At 28.4% G+C, this 14,156-nt stretch overlaps 1 protein-coding gene across 1 annotated transcript in view; it reads left to right on the top strand.

The window, feature by feature from the left end:
* The window catches only part of LOC111631880 (DNA-binding protein RFX7-like), a 53,066-nt gene that overhangs the window by 9,700 nt on the left and 29,210 nt on the right, over positions 1-14,156 (top strand). The window contains exon 3 of the mRNA XM_023376216.1: positions 12,452-12,583. Coding sequence (XP_023231984.1) covers positions 12,531-12,583 — 53 coding nt within the window. The 5' untranslated portion in view covers positions 12,452-12,530. The remainder of the gene's footprint in view (positions 1-12,451; positions 12,584-14,156) is intronic.

The raw sequence follows: 14,156 nt of genomic DNA, 5'->3' as shown, positions 1-14,156 counted from the left end.
AACAACGGTCTTAGAATGGCATCCAAACCAGGTTAAGGCTTGGGGATTTCTGCAATTGCAATGCTATTAATTACTTACGAAAAATCCTGAAGAAGAGAGAAAAGCAATCGACATTAGACAGATTCTTTAACCCTTTCAAACAGAAAAAAAACAGGACTAATAAAAACGCAAGACTATGTATGTATGTATTTTTATTATCATCAATACATATAAATAAAGGTAGTAAGAAAGTATATATTTTTTATTTTGGGGGGTCTCCAGAACCAATTAATCAAATTCCCATAGAAACCTATGGTAAATCGATAATCGGTTAACGAACAATTCGGATAGCGAACAAAGTCTTGGAACGGATTATGTTTATTAACCGATCACCCACTGTATTTTTAATTAAAGAAACATGCTGTAATAAGTTGAACTCCCCAAAACATATAAATATTGAGTAATGGTGCCGTGCATGGTAGTGGAATAAAATCAGATCACAAAATTATAACTTGGATTGTTTAATATCCTCTTGATGTTCGAAGATGTGGGACCGTATCATTCTGGTGGTAGCTCCAATATAGATAATTTCCTCCCCTGATATTGTATGTTTTAATGGAATTTTATAAACCCCAATTTTTCATTCAATGTGAGTGTCTCTATCATTGCACAATATTCTTCGTAGTGATAGTTGAGGGGTTATAGGTAACATAAAAGTATGCTTCCTGAATATGCGTGTTATTTTTAGTGAGATGGTGCCCAAATATGGTATTGGAGGGTTTATCATCTTTAGGCTTTCTTTGTTGCAGAGGAAAGACTTTGGAAACAATTTGTTTATGACCTGATTGTACGGATATTGATATTTGGAATTAGAATATCTGGCATTGTACACTACTCTGTTGATAATTTGTAATTCTTCATCAATTAATGGGAGGATGGAATGAGAAGTGCTCTCCGAATAAGCAAAGTAATAGCAGAGTTTACAAAGCATGAGGGCTGGAAAGCAGTTACAGGGATAATATCTGGCCCTCTGTTGTTTTTGTAATGAACTGCAAAAGTTAGCTCCGAAGATCTATGCACTTCTGCAAAATTTCCTTTTTAGATTTAGAAATCTAAAAAGGAAATTTTATTATCTTGCTCCTCTTCTACAGTGAAATTGATGGAAGGATATATTGAAGCTAGCATTTGAATAAATTTGTCTAAATCTTCTGCAGAGCCGTCCCATGCAAGCAAAATATCATCAACGTATCGTGGACACATGATAGGATAGTGTAGTGTTAAAGGTGCATGGAAAATACAATACTCTATATTCCTCATGATGAGTTCCACTAAAATAGGTGACAAAGGCGAGCCCATTGGTACACCCTGGGTTTGTTTGTGTATTTTGCCATTAAATTGAAAATAGTTATTTTCTGTAATAAATAAGAGCCTCACACAAATGTAATACATGTGATATGGGGTGCCCAGAACTCAGTAGAAGTGCATTAGCAAGCATGACAGCTTCAAAATGTGGTACCGATGGATATAATGAAATAACGTCTATTTTGTACAACCGGTATGAGTTAGTGGGAAGATTACTTAGTGTAGCCACAATGTTAGCTTTAGCATTTAAAACAGCATTGGTTACAAAGTTGGAGGGAGGTACTAAAGCAGAGATATGTTTTGCCAGTGCTGTCTCGAGGAAATATGTAGGATGGGAGCGTTTATTAATCAACGGTCTTAAAGGCAGGTTTGTGTGTCTTCACTTCAAAGAATAATCTTGGGCAAGCAATGTTTGTTGGCGGATTAAGAGAACCAGTTAAAGAAGCTGTTACTCCTGTGAGTGCAATAATCTTACATATCTTCCTTAGTATAGTTGATGTCGGTTCCTCTTTTAGTATAATTGATTCGCACTGTTGAAGGAATTCATTGGATCTTGATAGGAAATCCTGGTTTTTGCATAATACAAATCTTTTATCTTTATCTGCTACTAACAGATTTAAATGATTGCTTGTAAGATACGATTTAACTATCCGAGCAGTTTGTGCATTTGATTTGCTGGATTTCGAACTTCGTTTTGATGCTATGTTGGTTATTGCAGAAAGCTCCAATTTAGGTTGCAATTCTGGACAGCAAGTATTCTTTATAGCAGCAATGGTGGGAGGAATATGAGTTATGCGTAATCAAACGTTGGCATATGTTTCGTACCTCGTGATATTATTTGATGAATATTTGCTGGTGCATTTGCAAGATTATAATACAGAATCTCAATGTTTTTACTTCATTTGTGGCAGGACATTTTCTGTAACCAATAATATTTACTATTCAATTTCTTCTTGACTTCTCATGCATTTTTGTTAGCAGTATATCTTATCTTGTCCAGTTGTTGGTACAGAATAGACTGATCACACTGCTTGTCAAAGAGAAGGTGGGCCAGATACATCTTATCTTCTTCTTCTGATATCATTCTGCGTTTATTCTTAATAAGTTTTGCTAGGAGACTTCATTCCATTCGAGGTAATAGAGCTCGAACTTCTATTGGAAATGCTCTGTATTTAAAAGAGATGCACCTGGGGATGAGTGTTCTTTCGAACACTTTTGTCACTTCACTCATCCCCAGGTGCAACTATTTTTGACAACACAATTTTCTCATTTTGGTGTTATTGCCCAGCTTTCTCACATGATAAGAAATTTAATGCCTTCAATTTTGCAACAATTAAAATTTATGTTCATTATGTAGCAATACCATTTAGTAATTGTGATCCCAAACATTTATTTGGTAATTTCTGAATTCTTGGTGGTCCATGCATTATTTTTTTAAGCTGTTCATTTCCTATATAGAAAACATTCCTGTGTAAACAGTCAGTAACAAATTTTGATATTTTCTGTAATATTTCGAGTGATGTTTATTTTTGAAATTATGTATTCGACTTTTGAAATGTACACGACTGTTTCACAAAAAAATTAAAAATAAAATTATANATGGAGTAGGAAACAAAGATCAATCAATTTATTTAAAATATATAAATGTTTAAATTTTATATAATGTGTAAAGAAAAATTAAGATGAAAAAGAATATGAAAACAATGCAAAATACTAAAAAGTACATTTTTGAAAACTAATTTGACAAATGTTTTTATATTAGATATGATTTTTATAAAAATTATCAAACCACAAAGTTAAAACATACATTCAACAAAAATGAATTAATTTTAATATAAATTCACTCATATATTACATGCAGAAAATAAAATTGAACAAAAGAAATGAAAATTAATGATATTCAAATGTATCTTGCTTTAAACAGGTTTAAAAAAGTCCTGTCTGACAAAAGATTTTATTTATTAACAAAAATAAGCATACAAAATATTTATAAACATTTGATAAAATTACAAAAGCTTTGAATTTGAAATCTTACTTACATAGCAGATAAACAAATATAAGACTTTTAATAGCTTAATTTTTATTTTGTAATATAAATTGTAACGTTTTATGTCTTTACACAATTTTTTTTTTATATTTTAAAACTTTTTTAATATGAATTCTTTTCTCTTGATGTGTAAAATGTATCTTTGAATAGAGAGAAAATTGATGATCATGAAATCCAGTACATAATTGTCTAGCAATTGCTTCAATATAAAATTGACAAAATTAAGTTAATTTAATATAGTCAATTTAGTTCACTAACTAATTTGGAAATGTCGGCTATAATTCTACGTCAGCAAGTTGTTGTTCTATTCTGTACTTTGGAATATCTCCTTAAAATTAATATCTTGCCAGTTAAGTTGTAAAGGCACAAATTGCCAAATCTACAAATATTGATTGTTGTTAACTAATGACTCTTAAGTAAACAGTTGTGTTTCTATGATCAGTAGAGAAGTATGAGAGATAATATGACTTAAACAATATTTGTTTTCCTGTCAGAATTAATTTTATGTCGAGATTACTTGCTGAAACATATATTGGAATTTATGAATATCAATTATTATAAAGAGTTGATGTGGAATTAGTCAAGCAGATTTTAATTATACAGATTATATTCTATTCAATAAAATAATAAAATAAATGTAAAAAAATCAGACAAGTATACCTTTTCTAATTCATAATTTCCCATGAACAACAAATAGATGAAATGCAAGTTCTACACACATCAAGTTTGAAAATGAAAGCATATTCCAGTTTAATTACAGAATTTAACAGCTTCATTCCCATTGGAATTAAACAGAAAATAAATAAATAAAACAAAAATGCATAATACTTTCTAGAGGTCAGGATGGAAATATTTTAATCAGAATTATCATTAAAAATATTTAAGTTAAATCTTTTAATAATTTATTTTGTTGAAATTTTATATCTCTAAGAATTTGATTCTGGAATTCTGAATTCCATCCACATTTATTCTGATTAAAATATATTTCCATCCTGACTTCTGTTTTTTCCAAATATAGTGCCAAATATATCAAAATAAATGAACTATTTAGTAAAAATTTAATCTTATCTTCCTATTAAGATAACAAAAACAAATTTATTAAAACAGCATTATCCTCTAATTAATTGATTAACTTATATATAATTTTTACAAATGTAAAAATTGCTTTTTAATTTTTATNACTGTTGAAGGAATTCATTGGATCTTGATAGGAAATCCTGGTTTTTGCATAATACAAATCTTTTATCTTTATCTGCTACTAACAGATTTAAATGATTGCTTGTAAGATACGATTTAACTATCCGAGCAGTTTGTGCATTTGATTTGCTGGATTTCGAACTTCGTTTTGATGCTATGTTGGTTATTGCAGAAAGCTCCAATTTAGGTTGCAATTCTGGACAGCAAGTATTCTTTATAGCAGCAATGGTGGGAGGAATATGAGTTATGCGTAATCAAACGTTGGCATATGTTTCGTACCTCGTGATATTATTTGATGAATATTTGCTGGTGCATTTGCAAGATTATAATACAGAATCTCAATGTTTTTACTTCATTTGTGGCAGGACATTTTCTGTAACCAATAATATTTACTATTCAATTTCTTCTTGACTTCTCATGCATTTTTGTTAGCAGTATATCTTATCTTGTCCAGTTGTTGGTACAGAATAGACTGATCACACTGCTTGTCAAAGAGAAGGTGGGCCAGATACATCTTATCTTCTTCTTCTGATATCATTCTGCGTTTATTCTTAATAAGTTTTGCTAGGAGACTTCATTCCATTCGAGGTAATAGAGCTCGAACTTCTATTGGAAATGCTCTGTATTTAAAAGAGATGCACCTGGGGATGAGTGTTCTTTCGAACACTTTTGTCACTTCACTCATCCCCAGGTGCAACTATTTTTGACAACACAATTTTCTCATTTTGGTGTTATTGCCCAGCTTTCTCACATGATAAGAAATTTAATGCCTTCAATTTTGCAACAATTAAAATTTATGTTCATTATGTAGCAATACCATTTAGTAATTGTGATCCCAAACATTTATTTGGTAATTTCTGAATTCTTGGTGGTCCATGCATTATTTTTTTAAGCTGTTCATTTCCTATATAGAAAACATTCCTGTGTAAACAGTCAGTAACAAATTTTGATATTTTCTGTAATATTTCGAGTGATGTTTATTTTTGAAATTATGTATTCGACTTTTGAAATGTACACGACTGTTTCACAAAAAAATTAAAAATAAAATTATAGAAATTAATTACTGGCAACACTATTTGTTGAATTTAAAAGAAAACATTCCCCTGAGTGCAAGAAAACAAAACATTTGACTCACTACTGACAGAGCAATCCTGTAAAATTTAACACAAATCTGATGTCAATAAGTGAAAGTTGAAATTTGATAAGTTTAGTTTTTTGATTATACAGATCAAATTATAAAAATTATACATAAAAATCTTTTCTTTTTAAACCCACAATTATTTTATACAGTTAGATAGTAGAGAAAATGTATAAATCGAAGATATAATCGTAGTCAAACATATGTATCTGTAAAAATATAAAAATTACATTAATTTGCATTATGTATACCCAAGAATACACATCCCCAAGTGAGGTCTTAATACTCTATATGCCAAGATGAGGGTTAAATAATCTTTTTAATAATGCTAAATTTTATGATATTAGTTAATTTAACCTTGAATACTATGATACACTTCTTGTCTAGTCTTCTAAATGACTTGTAAACACTAAGATTGGCTTTGCTTTACTGCTACACTTATTATACCACCACAGGACATCCAATTAGATTTAGAAAAACACTATTTTTATTGTAGTGTTTTTCTAAATCTAATTGGATGTCCTGTGGTGGTGTAATAAGTCTAGCGGTAAAGTAAGGCCAATCTTAGTGCTCACATTAATTTAACCTTGTATGAACTGAGCTCTTTGGTTTATCATGAAGAAAGTTAGAAAATAAATACAAATTTTTAAGACAAATGAACTTTTTTCAATTAAAATACAATCTCAAATTATTTTTTTAAATGCATTTTACTGGAAAGAATTAAATTATGCTAATATCAACAGTGTAGAGTATTGATATAATAAAATCATTTTTAAATTTGAAGAGCAAAAATTAAAGATGAATAGTATGAGCTAGAAACATATACATGAAGTGGAATGATATCTAATTTAAAAATTTAGTTTTTAAAATATTTTTATCTCTAATATTTTTATGATTTTTACTTGTTATTATTGAGAATAAAAACATAACAAGATTAAAATAATACAATGAAGAATGATTAATAACAATGACACATGTAATGAAAGGGAAATGTATTTCATTTTTAAATAATAGACCACTTTATTTATCAATGTTAACAAATTTAATAAAACCAAAATTAAAACATTTAAAAGTTTTACACAAATATTTAACTTCCTAACACACCAGGTTGAAATTTAAATCTTCCTACTTCAAACCAAATAACTGGAGCAAAAAAAATGTTTCTTTAGTCCTAACGTTTTTGATGCCCTTCCATTTACTTAAATCCCTTTTAAGGGATTTAAGTAAATGTCTGAAGATTTGAATGAATAGAACAAAAAGTTATGACTTTAAATAAAATTGAAATTAAATTAAAATAAAAAACTAATATAACGGATTTGGGCAAAAGTAATTAAAATTGAAACAGAAATACATGAGTAATTTATATGTATAAACAAAAGTTTGAAAAAGAAAAGGGATGGCAAACCTTGAGCCTAAATGCCATGTACAGTAAAACCTCCATTAATAGATACTTCTGAATAGTGGACACCCCTTAAACTTAACAGATGTTTTTACAATTCTTGGACTCTTCAAATAGGGCATCTATAATATTTACCTCTAAATAGCAGACACACTAAATAATGGACACTGTCATCCATAACGTACCTTACAAAAACACAAAGTCCTGCCTTCAATATTCTGAAAGAATTAATTACATACAAAATATTTTAAAATTAAGCAAAGAATCAGTTCAAATACTCTTTTAGAGGATGAATTTTGACTATAGGCATTGAATGAAGACTGGTTTAAAATAGGAATAGAGGAGGAGAGCAGGTTGAAAAAACCCAAACAATATTCTTTATCTATTAGAGAACACTAATCTGGTTAAGTTGTCAATTACCATTTATCATCATACATATTAATGTTATTAAACTTCAGTCTTATTGTTGAATTAAGCTTATGGTACCAAGAAACCATAAACTTTTCCAAAGTTATTCATCCATTTGACAAGAAGCATAATACAATAGTAATGAAAAATAAACAGTTTTAAGGTTAAGACAACAGTGTTTATTTGGTTAAAGTTCAAAGATCATGTTATGAAGGCAATTTTCTGGTTACTTTAAAGCAGCGGTCGGCAACCTTTCTCACCTCACGGACCACTAGAGTCACGATTTTGAATCCCGTGGACCATTATCATAAATTTTTTTAAACGATACAAAATCTGTAGAATAATGATCATAAAAGTTCAATTTTACTATATTAATATGAAACTCACATGTTTAATTATAACAAATTAATGCAAGCCTAAAGTTCATTGCTGCTTGTTTGAAACAAGTTTATGGATTCTTCGCGCTTTTCCATGAAGGACGACAATCACACTCACAATATTGTTTATTATTTATTGATAACAGTCACTTCATTTTTGGTTTTAGATTTGAATAAAAAACCCCAATGAGTGAAAAAAGCAACTAAGTATTTTGCATTTCTTTTGTAATACTTCGCGTAACTTTCGGTTGATCAATGTTCAAATTTCTCCACAGACCACCCAAATTTTCTTGTGGACCATCAATGGTCCGTGAACCACTGATTGCCGATCGTTGCTATAAAGTGTAGGAAGATATTCAGTTTTTTTTTTGCATTTATGACATAATTTATGATGGCTAAATTAATTTTTAATAAATTATTTATTTAAAAAAGCAAAAATGTTTGAAAAATTATACCTACTTGATAACTACAAGTAGACAAATCACTATATAGATTTTTATTATTTGCTTAGATTGTAAATGATGTTATAAATGCAAGAATATCAAACATATTTTTTACCCCTTGAAGTGACTAGCAAATCACCTTCATAACATGACATTCAAACTCTGATTACCTAAACTGACTTTTGTCCCTTCTGCTCATAATAACAGTTTCATTTTTCTTTTTTGTTACTTCTACTAGGGTGTTTTTGATAAATTAATAATTAATCAATGTTTGTTTTAATTTTTATGTTCCATTTAATTAAAGTATTCCATACAATCTGTTTACTGTTTATAATTCAATTAAAACGTCATTTTTACAATTGAAAAGATTAAAATATATTATTTATTATATATGTTACATATACTTTTTGGTACTTTCACATTCGTAATGAAAATTTGTTTCATAATCCATTGTATTCTTCACTTTATAATGACCAGGTTAAAATATGATATGGCCACTGGCATGTACAGTACCACTGAATAGCAGATACCTCTAAATAGCAGACAAAATTCTTGGTCCTGATGGTGTCTGCTATTCAGAGATTATACTGTAGTAAACATACTCAGCTTTAAAGATGTTTATGCATGTCAAAGTTTTAGACTTCAAATTATGATATTTAAAGAAATTAAACTAATATGCTTTAATTAGAATAATAAATAAAAATGCTGATTGAAGAAAGGATGATGAGGTGATAAATCGAAAGGACGATTGAAAAACACATGTGATGAATAGAAATCACATGATATGTTACATGCCAGATGATTTCTCCTTACTTGCCTGATCTAGAACAAAGCAAAAGAAGTTGTAACAAGCCATTGAGCTTTTGAGTTCTTCTCCTGAGGATGACAGATGTAAAAACTATTGAAACTATTAGTGTAAAACTTTTAAATGTTTTCATTTTGGTTTTATTAAATTCATTGATAAATAGACTTGTCTATTATTTATATTTTTTTTGATGTTGAATGCCACAAAGTTTTTAAGTATTTCATTTATATTAAACTTTTTATAGTGTTAATAATGAGATATATTTTGTAACATATTTATATAATTCATATAACATACAGCATGATGTAATAGAAAAATAATTATAAAAAAAATCAATAGATGCACTAATAACACTTTGCTGAGTTGCTTATAACTGCAAACTTTGTGATATAAACAGAATATTTAAATACACTATGGACATGAATATCTTGACATTAACTGATTTTTGTAGAGAGATATTAACCAGATAAAATTTATCATTTATTTTTTGGTGGTCAGTTGGGGATAAAAATTTGTGACAATAACAGCAGTGTGAAATTAAGTGGATTTGACTGTATCTTTATTAAGAAAACAATTTCTTAATATATACATAATTGTCATATTAAATAGTTTAACATTAAACTATGCAATATCTAAGATTTTTTAATAAGATCAATTACTAATGGACGAATACATTAATAGCATTTACTATGGGAAATAAACAATGAATTAAATGTGCTTTTTAAGTATACACATAATAAACCATCACACACTAAAATAGTCTAAATATATAAAATTACATGTAACTGACTGGGTGACTGATTGATTCATCATTGCCCAGAGCAAACCGCTGAACCTAAAGAGGAGAAATTTGGTACACAGTTAAGGTATGTCATGAAAATGCACTCTAAGAAGGGATTTTTGGAAATTCCTCCATGTGGGAGAGGGAAAGGATTAAGGCTTAACCTGAAGAACGGCTTCTACTGTATTATTTTAGATGCAATTTTTTTGTTTTTATAGTAACAACTAATGATTGAGAATCTTAGTGAAGTACTGAGGGAGGGTTATTTCTATCAAATCACAAATTCTGCACAGGTGAAGCCATAGGTAACAGCTAGTTTGAGATATATTACTCTCAGGATTCTGAAATTTATGGAAAATTTAAACAAGTATGAATACAAATTATATAAATGTATCCATATACATGAGGAGTCCAATATTAAAGGTACAGGCCAAAATTACACTAACATTTATAATTAAAAAACATTTATCCCAGCGTGACACTACTTTAAACATTCCGTCACACTGGGATAAATGTTGAGAAATAAACAAAAGTATATAGTTTTTGTGGAATGTATTAATTATGTTTTTTAATTATAAAAGTTAGTGTAATTTTGTCCTGTACCTTTAATATCGGACTCCCCTCGTATAATTTGTATCCATAGTGTTCAAAATTATAATTTATATCAATATAAATTTTATAAATTCAAACACTAGAAATTTGATTCAGAAATAAAATAGGGATAATAGTAGAATATTTTGTTTATTCACAACAAATATTTTAAAAAATTACAAAAGATTCTGTCTTCAAAACATTTGAGTTTTCTGTTTCATCATTATTCTAATAAATAATAATGCCAAATTTGGGAATTGGGAATTTCTGATAGCACTTAAAATCATATTAAAAGTACCAGAACAGTAAATTCTTGATAGATTTCCATGATTAAAGTACTTACTAGAATTATTTTTGGTTCTTTATAATGTTTTGTTTTATGCTTTCTGGAAAGTTTATACATTTCTGTAAAATAAAAAAAAACTGAAATTTTTGGTTTTAAAAAGACTTCAAATAGTATTTATTGGGTTGTTCAGAAAGTAATTTCATTTTTTTCCGTGGAAAAAAAACAATATTTTTATAATAAATAAATATTTTATTGAATTATTTATTGACCATTTTGGTCAAATACCTGTTGTCATCATTTCTGGTAGTAGCACGATTTCACGTTCATAAAAGTTTTGATCGTTGCTTACAAAAAACTGATGATTCAAGTGATTTTTGACATTCTCATTTCAAGTAAATGTCTTACAGTTAAAAAAAAATTGTACAGACCGGAACAAGTAATAATCTGAGTGTGCTTGATCTGGCGAATATGGATGGTGTGATAGCACATCCCATCTAAGTTATAACAGTTTCTGACAAGTTACCAAACTTGTGTGACATTATCGTGGTAAAACACTACACCTGTTTTATTGATCAATTCTGGCCACCTTTTCTATTTAATGATATTACTCAATTTGTTTGCTCGATGGCAATACACTTTCGAATCAATTGTTAAATTGTCTGGTAAAAGCTCCCAAAAAAAAAATTCCTTAAAATCCCACCAAAGATAGCATCTCTCCTTAAGAACATGTGGAACTTATATATCGAGCTTTGAAATGAAACCAATTTGTTTCAAGTAATCATAAACGGTTCAATTTGACAAATTTAATCTCTTAGTGATTTCACATGTTATTATTCGGCAGTTTGCTTCAATCAGTACCTTTTATTTTGTTTTCATTGCTTCAACTGGCCATTCAGAACTTGGTGCATCTTCAATATTGAAATTGCCAGAACGATATTTTGTAAACCAGTTTTGGGACTGTCGTTCTGTCATTACATCTTCTCCATACACGTCACACAATTTTTTTCTTTCTCTTGAACACCATTTTTACCTTTTTAGTAATAAAAGAGCAAAATATGCCGAAAATGCTGCTTTCGATCTTCCGTATTTGATGGGACACAAAAAATAAACAATTGCACAAAATCAAACAAAATTTTTTACAAATAAGCCTTAAAATGCTAGCTGTCAAAATATATAATGATAATACGGTTTAGAATGAAAATATGACTAATCAGTCTAGTGGTAAAAAAAAAGAATATTACTTTCCAAACAACCTAATATATTATATTTTTGCAGTTTTGATTTAAAAAACGGTTTTCAACTTTTTTGGTGTTTTCATTTTTCTGTATATACTAAAGAAGTTCGAAAAAGTTAATGAAAAATAGATGTTAATCAAATATGTAATATCTGGAGAATACAATAAACAGATGAATTTTTCAGTCAAACTCCTTTTTAATGTTTGCTACTTTAACTGATTATAACAATACAGAATAGTCCAAATGTTTATTAAAAAAAATTAAAAATTATTTATTTTTAAATAAATAATTTATTTAACATTAAACTTGTCTGAAAAAGTTTAATATTAAATAACAACAACATATGTCTATATAAGAACAATTTTAAAATATTTAAATATTGATTTAATTTTTTTTCTTTCAGGAAAAGTCATAACAATCCATTAGGGAAAAAGGCAGATATTGAGGTGTCTCAAACATGTACATGGATTCAAACCCATCTAATGGAAGATCCAAATGTTTCACTCCCAAAACAAGAAGTATATGAGGAGTATAAGTATGTATTTTACTTCAATTTTTTTATAAAACAATTTAAAATATTTGTGTTTTAATATTAACCATAGTTTAGTATTAATCATTTTAGTTTTAACCATATTTTGAAGAGCAGAATAATTAAAAAGCAGATGCTTGGAAAATTAATTATCAGTTCTTTAAATTATCTTTGACTTTCAAATTTTCTTATTTTATAATAAAAATTTACTGAAAAAGTCAGTTTTTCAGGAATTAACACAATTAATGTTTGCTACTTAATTTAACTCAGTTTTTAAATTGATATATTATTTCAGTCTTATTGATACAATGGGAGTCTCAAAATATATTCTAATTGTTTTTATAAAAGTCAGTACTAATAAAAGTAGATTTTACATTTAGAACTTCAAATTAAAATATGCAAGAACTTTTTTCATATCACTATTTTTAATACAGGAATATTCTATTATATTGAGAACATACTGTATAAGAAAATACCTCCCTTGATAAAGAATATGCTTTTATTGTAGTTAACTTAAAATGTAAATATAAAATTGTGTGTGTATACAGTTTTAGAATTGAGTTATGAATGCAGTTTCTTTATTCACATGATATTCCTATTATTTGATATATGTAGGAAAATTATTAATTGTGAATTAGAGTTGTGCAGATTAATTGAACTAAATGTATATATTCATAAGTTCAATTCATTATTTTTTTCATAGTAAATAATATTTGAACAAATATTTTAATGTCTTATATATCTAAAATATTTTTAATAATTTTGAATTCAGTGTTTTTTTGTTTTTTTATCATTGTTCAACGAATTTGCTTAATTTAGATATTTGAACACACTGAGTTTCCAGGCTGTTCTAATGCATTAATTAAATGTTGAAATGCATTCTTCAAGAATTTTTTGAATTATGATATGATGTCATTACCATTCGGAGAGTTTTTTCATTTTTGAAACATTATTCTTGGTGTAAAACTCTAAATATTGTTGAGAAATAACATTTATTAAATTGTATAGTAGGACCATAAAGAAAATGCACTCAAAAACATTTCTTCAAATCAAGTTTCCAGTTTTTCCTTTATTTAATTTTGATTCTTCTGAAAATAATATACAGTGGTACCTCAGGATACGAACGCCCCAGCATATGAAATTTTCAGGATACGACATGAAATTTGAACATATTTTTGCTCCACGATACGAACAAAAACTCACCATACATTACATTAGTTCACAGCGCCATTTTTTATTCACTTCTGTTAATTGGTCTCAGTCCACGTGTTTGCTTTGTCGTGGAAGGATCTCGCTTGATAAAGGAAATCTTGAGGTATTATCAGAAAGTAACTGATTTTATTGAAAAGAAACATCCCAAAAAGGTTCACACTAGCTGTATTGCTGCTCAGAGTAATGACATTTGCCTAAGTCATTTTAGAAACATTTTAAAAAGTAGGCAAAGCCAAACCTCTTTGGATAGATATTTTACCAAGCGACCTCTATCCAGTGAAAGTGATGGTGGAAGTGAAGGAAAGAAAGCAAAAAGCAGTGAATAAAAAATTTTAAAAAATATATAAAACAGAAAAGATAAAAAAAT

The sequence above is a fragment of the Centruroides sculpturatus genome, unplaced genomic scaffold (genome assembly GCF_000671375.1).
Source record: "Centruroides sculpturatus isolate CEXI.00-Female unplaced genomic scaffold, Cexi_2.0 scaffold670, whole genome shotgun sequence".
NCBI classification, from domain to species: domain Eukaryota; kingdom Metazoa; phylum Arthropoda; class Arachnida; order Scorpiones; family Buthidae; genus Centruroides; species Centruroides sculpturatus.
The sequence above is the reverse complement of the archived record's forward strand: the minus strand, read 5'-3'. Positions and strand labels throughout refer to the sequence as shown.